Raw genomic sequence first — 17382 nt, forward strand, 5'->3', positions numbered from 1 at the left:
GTCACAACATACTGGGCACAAATACTACCCAGAACTAAATAGTCCACTACAGTGCAATGGTGAGTATGTAGTGTTTGCTTTGGCAACATCATGACAAAGGATACAGAACATTATTTATTGCAGATGACAGGAACTTAAAGAAAACAAGTAGGAAACGGCAAGCTAGATGTTATCCTGGGACGTTCAGGCTCCTCAGGGAAGAACTCCCAAGTAAGTTCTATAGACAGCCTTAGAACAACAAGCTACTCTTTATAGTGTCTGCATGCTGTGAGCAGTAGAAATCTTCCCCCAACCAACCAAAGCTACATCTGCAGTTGTCATTTATAGAACCTTGGGGATGAATAATAACATACTGTTCTCTCCCCTCTAAAACTTTTTTCCTATCAAAAATGTCCCACCTGAAACTATATTTTCTGCTGCTCCCTTCAGATGGTGACAGAATCACCATTATTCGAGTGCTGTTGCCAACTGCTCATTCTTCAGCCAGGGCTCAGTTTCAGTTTATTGAGGGCTGTTGAAATCCTAAATTCTCCCTCTCCCTCCCTCTCCTCCCCCTCAGAGTTTCTTCGAACATTTTTCCCCATTCTTATCTCCTGCAGCTGTTCAGTCTCATCCCTTTAAAAACTGTTTAGGAAAAGCTACTGAACTTTCTAGGCAGCGCAGCTACTTAGGGGCTGAAGGATGGAGCCTGCAATGTATTCATGGCATTTCCAGCCTTTTGTTTTTTAAAGGTCTCAAAAAGTGCAGGAGTATTGCCAACTTTCTCATGCTCTTGTATGTATTTATAAGCCAGGACTCATATATGAACAATATCTATCAACTGAACTGAACAGGTTGGCTCTTAAGAGCCCATTCATCTTAAAGATACAGTAATGCATATCATCGTGAAGTAAGTCCATAAAGTAGAAAAGAGGCAGCATGGAAATTGGGGTGATCTGTGTCCAGTGGGGAGTTGAGAAGAATATGGAGAAGGCTGAAGGAAAAGGAATGGAGGTGACAATAGGAGCAAAAGGGGGCTGCAAACAAAGAGGGAGTAGGAGGCATGGAAATGCGCTTGAAGATAAAAGCAGGGACATGAAAGAGTACAAATAAAAAAGGGGGGTGTCTTCATAAGGGCTGGTGAAAAGCAAGCTTAGTAGTTGCCTGGGGTGGGAAGAGGAAGCTCTGGAATGGATGGCAGTCCAGCAACACCTGCAAGAGTGACATGTAAACAAACAGAATAGAGACAGGAATTGCTTTGTTCCTTTTTCTCCTCCTCTTGCACCGTGCTGAGTTCAGCTAAGATTTGGCTTACTGTCTTATCTGAACCTGGGCTTTTGGCTAAAATCTCTTCTCGCCACAAGCTGTAGCCAACATTTGTGATGTGAGAAAGCTAATGTTTTGAGTCCTTAATGCCATTTAGTTCACACTGAGGGCAGGTAATGAGGAAGAAACAGGAATGTCGACTCCTTCAAGCACAGTAGTAGCCTAACATCTCCATTGTTTCCTCATGCAAGAGGAATAGGAACTATTTCCTCTTCCAAAACCAGGGGTTTGGCAACTGACACATGTTACTATTGTTCATTTCTGAGTTTAATCCAAAAATGTCCATTTATAATAGAAAATGGATTTGGTTGTTTGAGCACGTAAGTGACCTTCAGGTCCTAATGTTCACCACCTGGAGGTCCAGACCCTGCTCTGACCTTCAAGCCGAGGCCAAGGACCTCCACATCATCCCTGCATGCCAAGTGGCAGTTTAGTGAGAATGGCCTCATTCACACCCTGAAGACCACAGCAGGGTCTGAGTTCCCAGGCCTTGGCAAGATGGCTTCCAGAAGAAAGCTATTGGGGCTGGGTTTCAACACAGAGCCACTTAAACTGTAGGAAACAGAATTTGAGCATACCTCCACACGACTTCCCTGGACACCGTCCCCCTGGGTGACAATGGCCAGTATTTTATATTGCTTCTTCTTGAAATGTTTTTGAACATTATGGAAGTTAGAATGCTGTTTGCTTAGATTCCAGTGAAGACAGATGGAGTGACATCATTCAGTAGAAAAGGGTGCTTTAGGCTTTTCAGCACGTAGTGATGCTACAAAGCCCTTGTCATGGGGTGTGATGCAATGAGGTCACCATGTAAAACACCACTGCACTTTCTGCCACCACCCAGTCTTGACTCTTTTTGAATGCCAGGACATGACAGAACCCTAGATGTGGTCGCTGAAGCTCTTTTCCTCATGAAATGCAGAGTCAAAATACTTGAAGAATATCAGGCTAGAATTGCTGCTACTGCCTTTGCCAAACAACCACTGTTTTGAATTCCCGGATTCCCTAATGCCCTCCAGTGAAAGTTAATTTGAAGCCAAAAAAGAGAGATTATATATGGTCTGGCTGGTGGTTTTAGCTCCTGTGATTTGTACTGCATTTTATTGTGCTGGTCTTTTTGTATTTGAATCATATGCCAAGCTGGATTTTTCAGACTTAACTGTGATGGGGGGGTGGGGAATCACAGTTATTCTGTATATTATTTATTCTGTTTTTACTTGATTTTGTTACAGTGCTTGGCAAACTTGTTTGATGAGATGTCTTAACAAGTACAACTGAGTAATAATAACAACTATCTTTTTTAAATTCTAGGTTATGGAGTTATGGCTGATGGAACTACCACCTACGTGAATGCTTCTGCATGTACAGTGAATTACCAGCCACTCAATCCACCTATAGTTATCGATTTGCCTACTCCAAGGAACACATGATTATCACACGCAGAAGTATGAAGCCTGCAACCTGCGTAAAACATTGGCTAGCAGCACAGAGCTGCTGATGTAAAAACTAAGCATACGCTAAATTATGAACATGTTTTTCTTTTCTCTTTATGAAATAACTGGAGAGGCAAGAACAGACAGACATCAGAGGTATCTGGTATCACAGCCTTCTAGAAATACTTCAACAGATCTAACATTTCATCATTTTAAAAAGACTTTTTAATACAGAAAAGGGGTGTGCATTCCATGTTATATCAAGAGAAATCAATGCATTATGTATATTCCATGTGCTGTATTGAACTTACTAAAATGACATGACTCTTCAGCCAAGTGGTTCTTTATGAAGGTTTACAGTTTTCATGTGTGTTAAATGCTAGCATTTGCTCATTTAAACCTGGTTTCACAGGATAATCACAGTGAGGGGAAAATATAATTGTGCTAGATTCTTGGGACTATTATTACAAATATAAAATGACTCCCCATGTATTTAAGAGGTCAAAAGAAGCACATTATTATGGCACATACTTTTCAAATCTATAATATTCCAGTCTTGTAAAACCGAGTATAGGAGAATTTTAAAAATCTTCTTCCATCTGATATTAAATATGGAAAGTGATATTATGGTGGAGATTACCGAAATGCAGTATACAGCACAAAAAATTGAAAGAGAAGTAGTTTAAATTAAATGTAAACTCAGGAATTAAAAAGCCCCCTACCCCAAAAAACCCTAATGAATTCTGCAGCTGTTAAATCTCATACAGGGCAAACCTAATCATATTTCCTTAGAAGTAAGTTCTACTGTCTGCAACCGTCTGTACAACAATGTGCAAATGCGACTTGAAATACTTGCTGCATTTTCAGCCACTACTGTGTCCATAGCCATAGCTTTTGCCCTTGCAGCCCAGTTCTCAAAGGTCAATTCCACACTCACCCAAGCTGGCAAATGTGCGTGCATGCAGCTGATCCAAACATGTTTAAGAACTGTGGAACAATCCACATGAGCACATCACAGGGAACATAAATGTGGATTTTAACTACTATATTACTATATAGACACATAACTTCAGGAATGTGGAGTTCAGGGTCAAATCTGAGAGAGGTACAGAATGATAACTAGACTTGTTGCTTGTTCAGTACTCAATTTGACGATTGGTTGCAATCCATGGAACATGGAATGCAAAAAGAAGACTTGCCATTTTATGGCAACCTTATGTGTTCTGAAAATATATATTACTGTGGATCAAATTTACTCACAAGATCGGATGTGCAGATATAACTTTGCACAGAAAGGCTACTGCAAACCGGGCTAGATGGCAGGTAGATGGCAGATATCTCTGGCCACCGTTGTGAGAAAAAGCAAAGCCGCTATGACGAGTAGCCAGTTTGCACCAGCCTTTCACCACATTGTCATTCCTCCAAATGAAGGAATTCTACATTGTCAACCAGACTTTTAATGTGGCTATTTTTATAATAAACCTTTACTTAAGTTTTCTAGTGACAACCCCAGAAAATAAAATAAGCAAGCTTCCTGAAACAGATAAATGAGTCTAAAATGTTTACAATAACTCATAGCACTTCAGAAACACTTAAAAAAGGAGGTGGAGCATATTATTAAAATAAGAGGCCTTTCCTTTTTTTGCCTCAAGAACATTTCTATGTAAGTCAGGATATATTCTCTGAAGAATATTTTTCCCCCTGAGAATATTTCTTTGGAATATTGTGCATTCTTATGTATGAATGACATTAAGAAGCTTTTGAGGTCATGAAAATTTTCAGGTGTGTTGACTCATTTTGGCATAACTGGATTGTTGTTGTAATTTTCTGTCAAGCATGTTAGACAAATAAAAATCTTTTAAAGCTACTAATTGCGTGGTGTACACATAGACAGGAACAGGGCATTTCACATTCAAAATGCTGCAGTTGTGGACTCTTTTTTTTTGTAAGTGTCTGCTTCGTCATACATTAGAAAACATTTACCAGCAGATCTGACAAGGCTTGGTGTGCCATTTAAGGCAAAGTGCCCCAGTCGGCCATTCTTCTTTGCTCCTGCTCTCACTAGGCACAGCCTTCTAGTTAAATTGTTGACAGCGCTACGTCATCAGTCAGTGGGCTGTCATGGATGCTTGTAGGCCTTCCTGGGCCATCTTATCCCACGAGGTCTCATGCCGTCTGAAGAACATAAGGTCCTTCCACAGAACAGGGTGTTGTTTCAACTTGGGCAGTAGTAAACCTTGAGCAGGCACTCTCTGGGGCCACCTCGCCCACATTGTCTTCCTTCGAGGAAGGGCTGCCTTGGAGCAAGGCACGGGCAATCATGGGGCTGCTTTTTGGTTGTTGCCTGGCCTAGGGTTCAAGGCACATGCTGCTGCTGCTACTGCGTAGAAGCCAGGCTTGGGTGGGGAGAGGGTCTGGGCGGCAGTAGTAGCAGCTGGCGACTTGTGAGCAAGAAAAACGGTCATGGGTGGCTGGAGTAATGCCAGATGTGTCAGGGAGCACTGATTCACCCTTCATGCACATACAATCTGCCACCTGTGGCAAAGGTCTCATCTTGCCAATGGGGCAGCCAATGGCCGTAGGTTGGGTTAATACACTACCATGATGGTGTGGCTACCACTGGAAAAAAATTGCTTCTGTTCAGCTGGTATTAAAGGCTGCAACTATAACATACGCAAGGACCTAAGCAATTGGGGACCTAAGGAATTCCTGCATTGCAGGGGTTAGACTAGATGACCCCTGGGGTCCCTTTCAATTCCATGATTCTGTCAATTGCCTTCTCCATACCAACCTGTCCATTCGCTGAAATCTACAGATCAGGCCCTGCTGCACGTGCTTTCGCCTGCCCATCTTATACATCTCGTAGCAGCCAGTTCCCGGAGGGCCTTCTCTGTTGCAATGCCAAACTGTTGGAATTGCCTGTCCTGTGAAATGTGGCAGACACGAGCCTTGAAAGGGGCTTGTGCAGGAGAACTTTCTGTTCGGTTGTGTTATCTTTTCTACAGGGAGCTTTTCTATGTAGTTCTTTCCCTCCCCTCCCCATTCTAGCCTCAGAACAACCTGCGAGGGAGGTCAGTCTGAGAGGCAGTGACTGGCCCCTAAGGTCGCGCCCAGTGAGCTTCATAGATGAGGGGACGATCTGAAATCCTTAAGTTGCCTCAGCCCCCTGGTTGGTTTGATCATCATTTCTTTACTTCAGTTTTTCTAACTCTTCAAAATAAGGCAACCAGAGCTCTTTGCTTGATTGCAAAGCCACAAATTTCTGTAAGACATTTAATTTACTCCAGAACCTATACTGGGTAATATTCATGGCAATGCAAAAGCTGCAAAAGTTGGCCCTCTCCAAGGTCATCTCAGGCCATAAATAAAAGTATCTCTCCCCCCCCCCCAATAAAGCATTTATTTACGGCCATTATTTGCATGCTGTTCCACAAAACGATCTTGCAAATAAAACCATTTTGAGCAAAAATAAGGCATAATATTGTAAAATCAAGGCAGGTGTCAACCCTGATGTCATTATATGTTTGCCAGTAATTGTGGCCAACTGATGTCTGTTTTGGCCAAACTTTGCCTGCTATTTTTTCCCTTCTGCTTCCAGAGCGTCTTGCACCCGGGTCCCACGCTTAAATTTAAAATGCAGCAACATGGAAGGCGTATTTAGATTGGCAAACACTAGTAAAAAGTGAAACGGGAATCCCCACTTGTGCACAATCGGCGCACACGCTCCCACTTACATGCGTGCCAAAAATGGGGGGATGGAATTGGGCAGGGGCGGAATGGGGAATCCCCCTTGACGTGCATCCCTGTGACACATGTGATGTCCTGGAATGGAGCCCCCGTGTAAGTGGGGATTCTCCGTGTCCCACAGGGGAGCCACTGAAAGAATGTGGTTAAGAGAGACATGGACGCAAAAAGGTTGAAAACCACTATCCTAAACCATTTCCATCTTTGCACAAATATATTAACCGCTTGTCACCCCCTCCTTCACAAAAAAATGTATTTCATTCACTTGATAAGAAATCACTGAATCCCAAAGTTACAGTCTAATCACAGAAACTTTCTTCTGCTCCCAGAATTTAATTTAAACTAACCTCGTGACCATTATCACATGAAACAGCTGTTCTTTAATAAAACATTTTTAATAAAACATTTGCAAACATATTTGAGGTCAAAGGTGATATTAACATATGGTATTTCATTAATTTCAAGTGTTTTTGTTTAAAAGTCTTAGGTTTGTTTCTCCCCCCAAAAAAACAACAACAACACAACAATGCAAAAAGAACAAACTTCCTCAGACATTCCTGGTAATTGTCACTACACTTTCCAAATGACTTCCATATTTTACATGAACTTGAGGACCACTGAGTTGACAATTTATAACAATTTACTCTTAACAGTCAAACATAAGGAGCTCTCTTTAACCCCAGAACAGTTCTATATATCCAGATATACCGTATATATCCATATATATCCATTTGCGAGCTCATTCTTAATAGTATTCTCCAACTTTGTTTCCTCTTGCCATTCAGCTGCAGTAATGTTTCATATAATACATCTGTGGTAAAGATCACTCCTAGTGATACAGTGTTCCTCACTCCTTGATTTGCATTTTTCAAAATTAGGAATTTATATGCCATCTTTCAAAACAAAAGTTTTCTTAAAGTGGCTTAGAGTTAATATCTTTAAAGCATGCAACCAGTATCTAAAATGTTTAACATATATTGACTGCTTAAGCGGTTAAACTAATAATAACCACATTACACTATAAAACACACAGCAATTACTATTTTAAAAACCCAGCTCATAATTTAAACAAAGAGTGAATTGAAATTGATCTTTTAAACCTGCATAATGGCAAACAGAAAAAAGAGAGTCAAGCATAACAGGTGAGCTGTACCAAAGTCCAGCATCCTATTCTTACAGTCTCACTCGCTGGACCATCCATCATCTTGTCGTGGAGTGGGGCTTGCATGTTCCTATGACCTTGGTGAGCGAAGCCGTCGGGAGTCTCATACTCCCAGCAGGGTCACCCAAGGCGGTAAGAAAGGTGAAAGGGAAGGTGCTAGACCAGGGGTCTGCAACCCGCGGCTCCGGAGCCGCATGTGGCTCTTTTACACCTTTGCCGCAGCTCCGGGGCAGATACTAGCGAGGGGAGAAAGGTGCATTGTGCACCCCGACACTCCCCACTGTGGCGGGCGCTGTACTGGCTGTGACGTCGCATGGGGGCGGTGCGTGCGTTAGTCACGCACTGTCCCGACATCACCTTCCCGCCCGCCTGCCTGCTACATTGTAAGGGGCATGTACGCTGGTCACTGCATTGAAAGGGGGCATGTACGCTGGTCACTGTTTTGAAGGGGAGTGAAGAACACACACACAAAAAAGGTAACTTATTAATTTAACGTTTATTTCTATGAGGAGGAGTAATTCTGAGGGGTCAAACAAAGAAATAATAAAAAGTGACAAAAAAGGTATTTTTATAATGACGAGTTTTGCGGCTCCCATTTTGTTTTTCTTCAGAAACGGGTCCAAGTGGCTCTTTTTGTCTTAAAGGTTGCAGACCCCTGTGCTAGACAAAGAATGATCCAAGAAGTCCTCAGTGGTAGAACAGGTGGAAGATAGTGGTTACTGGGCTGTTCTTACTACATAACTATCCCCAACAACTTACATTTAAAAGCATGCAGCCTCCAGTGTCTAGCAACCATCAACAGGACTTTTTGCCCCAGTGTGCATTGCTTTACACACACTTACATTGGATCATAGTTGCCATTTTAATGCCCGTTTATTATCCAGCTGGAGAGATCCTTCTGGAGAACCTTGCAATCTTTTTTGTTTTTTTGTTATCACCCTGAATAGTTTGGTGTCATCAGCAAGCTTTGCTACCCCGCTGCTCACCCCCAATACAGATTCTTGGAGGACCCAACTTCTTACATATTTCCAGGGTGGGAACTGTTCATTTATTCATTGGCTCTGCTTCCTGATCTTTAAACAAATTGTGTTCCATAAGAGGGACCTGTCTTCTTGTCCCATGACTGCTAAGCTTACTCATGAGTCTTTGGTGAGGGATTTTATACAAAATGCCCACTAGATATGTTCATATATTCATATGTTTATTGACCATCCCCCAAAACTCTAAAAGGTTAGACAGGACTTTACCTTTGCTGAAGCGATGCTGGTTCTTCTTGATCAAGACTTGTTCTTCTATATGTTTGGCAATTTTATCTTTAATAATGCTTTCTGCCAGTTTTCTCAGAAGAGATGTTAAATGAACCAATCTGTAATTTCTGGATCTCCCTTGGACCTTTATTTTTAATATATATATATTTAAAAATAGTGTTGTATTTGCCACTTTCTAGTCCTCAAGTATAGAAGCTGATTTTAGGGCAAAGTTACACATTTTTGTTACATCACAATTTTCGTATTTGCTTTAGGAACTCTTGGTTGGATTTCATCTGGATACTGTGATTTATTTATTTAATTTGTCTGTATATTTTAGATCTTCATCTTTGGTTTCAGTTCCTCAGATTCCCTTCCTGAGAAAATTCAGGGATTTTCTACCATCGAGACAGACAGAAATAATTCAGCTACTCTGTGATCTCCTTTTCATTATTTAGCTCACCTTTGACTCCTTTGCTGCCCAGGGATCCAGCCACCTCTCCATCTGCTTTCCTCTTTCTAAGGTATTTTTGTTTGTTATTGTTGATCTTTATGTTTTTAGTGATATGCTCCTCAAAACCCTTCCACCTTTATTATCTACTTGCATTTCTTTTGCCAAAATGTATCTTCCTTTTTGTTCTCGTTTGGGCAAGACTTCCATTTTCTGAAAGAGCCTTCTTACCTCCAAAAACTTTATTGACTCTGCTCTTTAACCACGCTGGCATCCCCTTGGCCTTTGGTTGTACCTTTCCTGATCTATTTGCATGCATTCTAACGGAGTGTCTGTCACTTTGGTTTTGAATACCCAAAGCATTTTGAAGAGATTTGACCCACTTGACTTTCCATTTCAACATTCTTTTTTAATGGTCCCCTCATTTTTTAGAAGTTTCCCTTTTCGAAGTCAAATGTGATTATGCTGGACAGGCTTGGCAATTGTCCACTTACAATTGGCAATTGTCCACCAATGTTAAATTTGATGGCACTATGATCACTGTTCTCAATATGTTCAGCAACACATTTCTTATTCCAGCTCTTGGGCACCACTTGAAATTAATTCCAGAGCCATTTTCCCTCCAGTCCGTATCATGCCCAACTGTTCTAGGGCACAGCCTTTATAGATCAAACACCTATAGAAATATTAAAGAGAAACTGAGAAGACATCTATATAGAAAAATGCTGTTCATAGAATTGTAGAGTTGGAAGTGACCACAAGGATCATCTAGTCCAACCCCCAGCACTGCAAGAATATTTTGCCCAATGTGGGGCTTCAACCTGAGATTAATAGTCTTATGCTCTACTGACTGAACTACTTTCTATACAGCTGTCTTCTAATTTGGGGAGAGGGCAAACTGGGAATTTAAGTACCTTGTGGCTAAAATTACAGACCTAAAGAGGAAAGTCGCCCATCAATTTTGTATTACAGTAACAAGATTAAGCTACATTAGGATTCTGTTTTAAAATAACATTTTGCTTTGGAAGACTTCGGGTTCATGTCTTCATGCCTTCCCTGAATTCACAGGGGGGGGGTTGCTTCTGCCTGTGAATGGCATCTCTCACCTAATATATTTTCCTTTGAAAGCTGTGCTGCACAACAGCACAAGAGCTGCTAACGGCTGTTCAAGACACTTTGTTGTATAATTCACAATGCATTGAGACCGATAAGCCATGATTAATAGATATCCCCCTTCCTGACCAGAAAGGGAATCCCAATACAACTTTGAAACTGGATGTTTATGCACTTTGGCCTTGATCCAAGTACTTATGCACAACCGCTTATGACCTTCGGTGAAGGTAAGTACCCCTGTCTTCAAAAGACACACCCAACAAATTCAGTAGGGTAGACAGAGTGTGAAGAAAGCTGCTCTCTTGCTGAATAGATATGATAGACCTGCATAGAATAAACGACACAGCAACAAAATAGGCCCTCTCCTCTCTGCTGTCCATCTCTCTCAAAGGGTGTGGCGCATCATGCAGGAAGATTCAAGGACAATCAAAGAAACATTTAAACATTATAGTATACTATGGTATATAGTATCTATATGCAGAATATGGATAGATATCTTTTCAAAATGAGAGCAAAAGCATCCATTTTAGCCAATACCCGCTTAGGAATGAGACATGTGAATGTCCCATTTTTAAAGCTTTCTAGCAGTTGGGGTATGTTATGGACTGCGCCAAACTCCAGTTTTCTGCATAGTGTGGATCTGCTAACTATTTTGTGGTACACTTTGTGTCCTCTTTGGAGAGAGAAAGAGATGCATCCTACAGTAGACACGGGTAGCAAACGTGATCCCACAGCTTCCGCAACCTGCAGCGCCGCGTCTGCGCAAGTGTGGGTTGTAATTTGGTGGTTCTGTGCATGCGCGAGCGCCAAAACCCAAAAGTAACCTGTTCCGGTACTTCCAGGTTTCGGCGCATCCATAACCCGAAAATGCGCAACCTGAAGCATCTGTTATCCAAGGTATGACTGTATATCACTTTCTCTAGTAAAAAGAAGGATGTCTTCAGCTATATGAATATCCAATTTCAGGTCCCAATGTGGAAATATGGTAACATTTTAGTAATCCTGTGGAAGTGTGAGTTAGCCAGTCACTCAGGGCCTAACTACGCATGGCCTGGGAGGGCCAATGGCTAGATCTTCCAATACTGTCAATGTGGTTGCCAGGGGTGGGGGTACAGGATGGGGTGGAGACCCTGAAGGAGAGGGTGTTTAACCCTTTCCACTTGTACCATTTTCCTGCTCTAAATCACCCCCCGTTGCCCCAGTGATGTGGAGGAAGGCAGTATGGCCCCATATGCTGCTTGTCTTAGTCTTCCCCTGGGGAATAACAGCATTGCAGGGTATCCCCCCCAACTTTCCCAATTCTTAGTGGGCAAAACCACATGTGGGGAGCAGTTACAGCCCCCAGCCTGAGCTGCTTTTATATTTCAGAAAAGACATCTGGAGATGTGATCATGAGTCTTGTGCATCATATGTAGTTTGACGCTCAGTGGTGCCCATGAATGTGACAGCATATTATAAGGAGCACATGATAGATACTCTCAGATAATGAAGCCTAACAAGGGCCTGATTGGGCTGGATATTACACTGCATTGATCCTGGTATTTAACCCAGCCGTATATTCTAAACTCACAGCCTGTTTGGCAAGATAATCAACAACTGCATCTGGATCCTCACACTCTCCGTTACAAACTGAACAAAACATTGTTTTCAGCCAAATTTCATGCATACAAATCAGTAGTGCAAAATTTGGTGCCGCCATTGTAACTGCACCCTTTTGAAAGGCAGTTAAATATGCATCACACTCGCTAAAAAGAATATTCTGAAACCTTTTATTATTTTTATTTAACAAAATGTATCTACTGCTTGGTTGTAGTAAAACCTCTTAGAGGTTTTGCCGTGATGATATTCATTGTCCAGCCAACTTCATTTAAAATTCATACAAGAAGAATATACTCTTCTAGGATGCTGTTAAAAATCAGAGATGCTCCAGAAACAGTGATGTGGCTGTTTTTACAGTAATTTTAACAGCGTGTTGTATCTGCTTATTTGAAGATGGTGATATTTTGTATTGTTACAGAGAATTCATGTCAAGCTTATTTTGTGGGGATATACAGTGAAGACATCAAATTAGCATATTTTAAGTATTAACATAATACAAAATTCCTTTTGTGTCTACTTGAGATAATAATAAGCTATCCATGGGATGACAGCCTTTGTGCAGGAAGGGGGAATCACGAATGATGAGAGCTGCACTTTGTGTCTATAGATACATGAATGGCTCCTTCCTCACCGTGCTTTTCAAGTTGTGACCACCTGGTCATCGCTCAAGAGAAAAAACACCCAGTACCCTGTGTGTACCCCAAATAAACATCTGAAACTGAAATACTGCAGGCAGACGGGCATGTACAGAAACTGGAGTACAGTGGTGCCTCTGGTTGCGAACAGGATCCGTTCCGGAGCCCCATTCGCAACATGAGCAGAACGCAACGCGTGTCTGCGCATCTGTGCAGGTTGTGATTCGCCGCTTCTGTGCATGAGCGTGACATCATTTTGAGCGTCTGCGCATGCGTGAGCGGCGAAACCTGGAAGTAACCCTTTCTGGTACTTCCCGGTTGCCGCGGGACGCAACCTGAAAACGCTCAACCTGAAGCAAACGTAACGTGAGGTATGACTGTACAAATCCCCACTCTGCCCAAGCCTCAGCTGAAACTAGATCACAGGGTTGAGGTGAGGAGGAAGTTGGATAACCCATCCCTGTGCACCCCATGGCGGGATACAAAGAGTAACTCATGCAGCCCAAATTGTCTTGCTTCTTCCCAACCTATAGTATTCAAGTTAAAGAAACGAAAACACCACCAATCATTCTTTGTTCAAGTAGCAGGAGATTTCAGGGAGAACTTCGAGAAGGGGCCTGTTCCCTTAGTGATGAGAGAGTATTGGAAAGTAGCTGCAGCTTTTAATGTTTGACTGTTCGTGGGGGTGTTTTTTTCTTCTTCCTTTTTTCAAATATTCAGAGAACGCTAATCTGGAAAGCTATTTTACACATTGTATAGAACGAAGTAGTCAAATTCTTAACTGTACTGTGGAAACTAGGGAGGACATGTTTTTGAATGCTTCCCTATGTAGTAAACTGACATATTAGGAATAAAAATAAAAAATAAAAAATTGTCCAGTAGCACCTTAGAGACCAACTAAGTTTGTTCTGGGTATAAGCTTTCGTGTGCATGCACACTTCTTCAGATACGACACTTCTTCAGATATGACACGTGTATTAATTTACTGCATGGCTGTAGTTTTTATTTTTTTATTTTTTTTAAGGTAGGGGAGCATTCCAAATGGTTACAATCAAGACTCTTCTGCCGTCTGAATGGGTGGAATCAAGCATCCCTGCATCTCATTCTCTGTAATGAGCTGAATAGCTCTCTCTTACTTGGAAACTCTGTTTTATTTTATTACATCTTTGACTACCACTTTGCATTACCTCTGACTTTTTTTTGCTGTGCCAACTACCCAGTGTTTTGTTGAGTTAACTAGTAAAATCATGTTCTGTCAGGGAACCAGTACTGATGTTCAAAAGCACGCTATAGAGGTCCCAAGCCCTTATCAACTCAACGTTTTTGCTGCAGTTTGGCTGTCCTCCACTTCTGATCCACCACATATTGTCCTGAACACCATTCCTGACCTGTTACTTCCCACTTAATCCATTATATTCTGAGGTGGCTCTGCCTAAGCAAATAATAACAAATAACCTACTTCTGCCTGGAGAACCAGCATTTCTTAAATCAGAAGTTGGTAATCCTACAGACTTCTGAGGGGGCAGAGTATGGGCACAGAACTTGCAATATGGGCAAACTTTGTCAAGTAACCATTTGGAAGATTGGAATCTTGTCATGTAAGAGACCTGCCGGGCTTCATTTTTTTGCATTTACAGAATTACATTTTGGCAATAGATTGCCTTTGTTTTGTTGTGTTCTTACTCTGAACACACCAACAGGGGAAGGAAAGCTTTGTCTTCTCCTTGCAATGCACAATCCTTATCGATTTATGAAAGTTGAGCCTGTAAACAGTGGGTGTTTTCTGTGTTATCCAGGATATTTCAAAATGCTGTCACTTGAAATACAGTGACATTCTCTCTCCCCTCTCTTGCCCCAAGGCTGGATAAAACAGTTTGGCAATTGTTATCCATGCTGTCTGTGTGTGTGTGTGTGTGTGTGTGTGTGTGTGTGTGTGTGAGTGAGAGAGAGAGAGAGAGAGAGAGAGAGAGAGAGAGAGAGAGAAGGGTGGGAGAGAATGAAAACTGCATGATTTGATTCGTTTTTACAGCAAAAATATTGTTCTTTAATCCCTTTGGAGTTGTTGAGTCAAGTCCTCCTGCCAGTAGCACTAATGAAAAATACGCTGCCATGATGTGCCAAGAAATTGTGCGATACCCGCCTCTCCTCCCCCACAGCGTTGCTTCTTCTTACACCACCCAATATCCTAAAGACAATTGGAAGAATGAAGCGAACATTGCTATTTTGACAACTGTGCATGAATTACAGGAGCTGCAAGACATGGAATAATGCAGCGCAGGAGCTGGAGGAAGCTTCTGTGGGGGAGGGGTGCTTATCTTCCATCTGATCTAATTATTGCATTTGGGAGAAAAAATATAACTGCTGTATTTTCCCCTACTAGTTAATGTGAAATCAGAGTTTTCATTCTTTGCACAACAGCTCCAGATACGGGGTAGTAGTGGTTAAAAATGGATCAGCTCTTGATTGCAAAGATTGGTATATTAATTATTTTATCGTCATTGTGTAATCCCAAAACACAGAAGAAGCACATTGCACTTAAAGGGCAGAATTTTACTGAGACCAAAGAATATTAGAAATGCTATAAAAAGGAATAACTTGAGAGCTGTTTTCAAATGAGGATTAAACATAAAAGGTTACAAGGATTTTAAAAGCTTTTATTAATATTCAGAATACTAATTACTCCCTCAATATTACTTACTCAGATCTGTGGATTCTTGCATGCTTCCTTTCCATATTTTTTTAAAAAGAATTAAGCATTTTCCCAGAGCATTAATTCAGACCTGAACTGAATGCTTTACATTTAGCAGATCTGAACATTCACAGTTCAGATAAAAAGATCCTCCTGATTTTGAGAGACTTGCAAATAAGTTGTCTAAATAATGATAATAATTACTAGTGTCAGGGAACTGCCATCAGTGCCGGAGGGAGAGAGCAAGATCCAGAGGGATCCCAGAGAGCGTCCCGGGATTGGGAGAAGCAGCCCATCTTCTGGGGAAGAGAATCAGCGTAGCACCAGTGGAGAAGGGGGGCAGATGGAGGAAGCGGCGAGGCGGTCCCATGACTCCTTGCCGGGGACCAGTGGGGAGAGTAGGGGTCCTCCGCTGCCTACGCCCTCCTTGCGCAGAAGGCTTTCACGCAGAGAGAGTAGGAGGAGACTAGGCGTCAAAGAGCTTCTTTGCTGGAAGAAGTTTAAGAAACGCCCACTGACGGATTCTGCCAGCGATTGAGACAGCCACGGGTGAGTGGCTGTCTGGACAGAAAAGGTTCACTCAGGCAACCCAGCCAGGTGTTTGCACCGGCTTACGCACGAGCAACCCCTAGAACCACTACAACTAGTACTACTATTATTAATTTATTTATGCTCAAGGTGGCTTACAGATAAAAATAACTAAAACATAGAAGGAAAAATGCAGATCTTAATGTGTTGCTTTTCAATCAGCTCTACTAATTTCTCTGCACCTACATGGGCAAATAATTTGGAGCGCTGCAGTATTTTCTTTCCATGCAACTCAAGTTTTGAGCCAATAAACAGAAGCTCAACACAGATAGGACTGAGGCACTGTTAGTGGGGGGTTCCCTAGACAAGAGGGGTGGGAGGCGGCCTGTTCTTGATGGGGATAGGTTTCCTCTGAAGGAGCAGGTTCGTACCTTGAGGGTCCCCCTGGATCCTTTGCTGTCACTCAAGGCTCAGGTGGCCTCAGTGGCCCAGAGTGCCTTCCATCAGCTTCACTGGTGGCCCAGCTATGCCCCATCTGGACAGGGATAGCCTAACTAATGTTGTCTGTGCTCTGGTAACCTCAAGGTTAGATTACTGCAATGTGTTATACGTAGGGCTGCCTCTGAAGACGGTTTGGAAACATCAGCGGGTGCATAATTAAGCGGCCAGGTTGCTCACCAGTGCAAGACAGTCTTGAGCATCTGACACTTTTATTTATTTATTTATTTATTTATTTATTTATTTATTTATTTATTTACGGCTATTAGCCCATAAAGCATCTGACACTGATCCTGGTCCAACTGCACTGGCTACCAATTAGTTTCCGGGCCCAATTAAAATGGTTGGTTTTGACCTACAAAGCTTTAAATGGCTCAGGAATACCTTAAGGACCACCTCTCCCCATGTGAACCACCTCCGCTCCTGCAGTCTTCATCTGAGGCCTTTCCTCATGTGTCTTCCCTGTGAGAAGTTAGGAGAGTGGCAACCTGAGCAGGGGCCTTTTCTGCAGTGGCTCCGTTTATGGAATGCTCTTCCTAGTGAGGCTCGCCAGGCGCCTGCATTATATATCTTTAGACACCAGATGAAAAAACTTCCCTTAAAATGTGTTTGTGGGAAGGGTTGTTATTGGTTTGTTAATAATAATAATAATAATAATAATAATAATAATAATAATAATAATAATAATAATAATAATTTATTTCTACCCCGACCATCTGGCTGGGTTTCTCCAGCCACTCTGGGCGGCTTCCAACAGAGCATTAAAAGCAGAATAAAACTTCAAATATAAAAACTTCCCTAATTTTTTTGGCTTTTATTATGTAGTTTGTGTTCTCATTTTGTATTTCTATGTTGTGAACCATCCTGTGATTTTTGGATGAAGGGTGATATACAAATATAATTAAATAATAATGAGAATAATAATAATGAAAATAATGAGGAGAATAATAATAAAAGAGGAAAATGCATGCAGAATCA

General features: G+C 41.8%; 1 protein-coding gene across 5 annotated transcripts in view; it reads left to right on the plus strand.

Annotated features, from left to right (window-relative positions):
* The window catches only part of MPPED1 (metallophosphoesterase domain containing 1), a 91838-nt gene extending 87233 nt beyond the window's left edge, over positions 1 to 4605 (plus strand). For all 5 annotated transcript variants that reach the window (XM_081191876.1, XM_081191877.1, XM_081191878.1 and 2 more), the window contains exon 8: positions 2617 to 4605. In XM_081191876.1, coding sequence (XP_081048002.1) covers positions 2617 to 2735 — 119 coding nt within the window. In that variant the 3' untranslated portion in view covers positions 2736 to 4605. The remainder of the gene's footprint in view (positions 1 to 2616) is intronic.
* Positions 4606 to 17382: the final 12777 nt, after the last annotated feature.

The sequence above is a fragment of the Podarcis bocagei genome (genome assembly GCF_964188305.1).
Source record: "Podarcis bocagei genome assembly, chromosome: 4".
Lineage (NCBI taxonomy): Eukaryota > Metazoa > Chordata > Lepidosauria > Squamata > Lacertidae > Podarcis > Podarcis bocagei.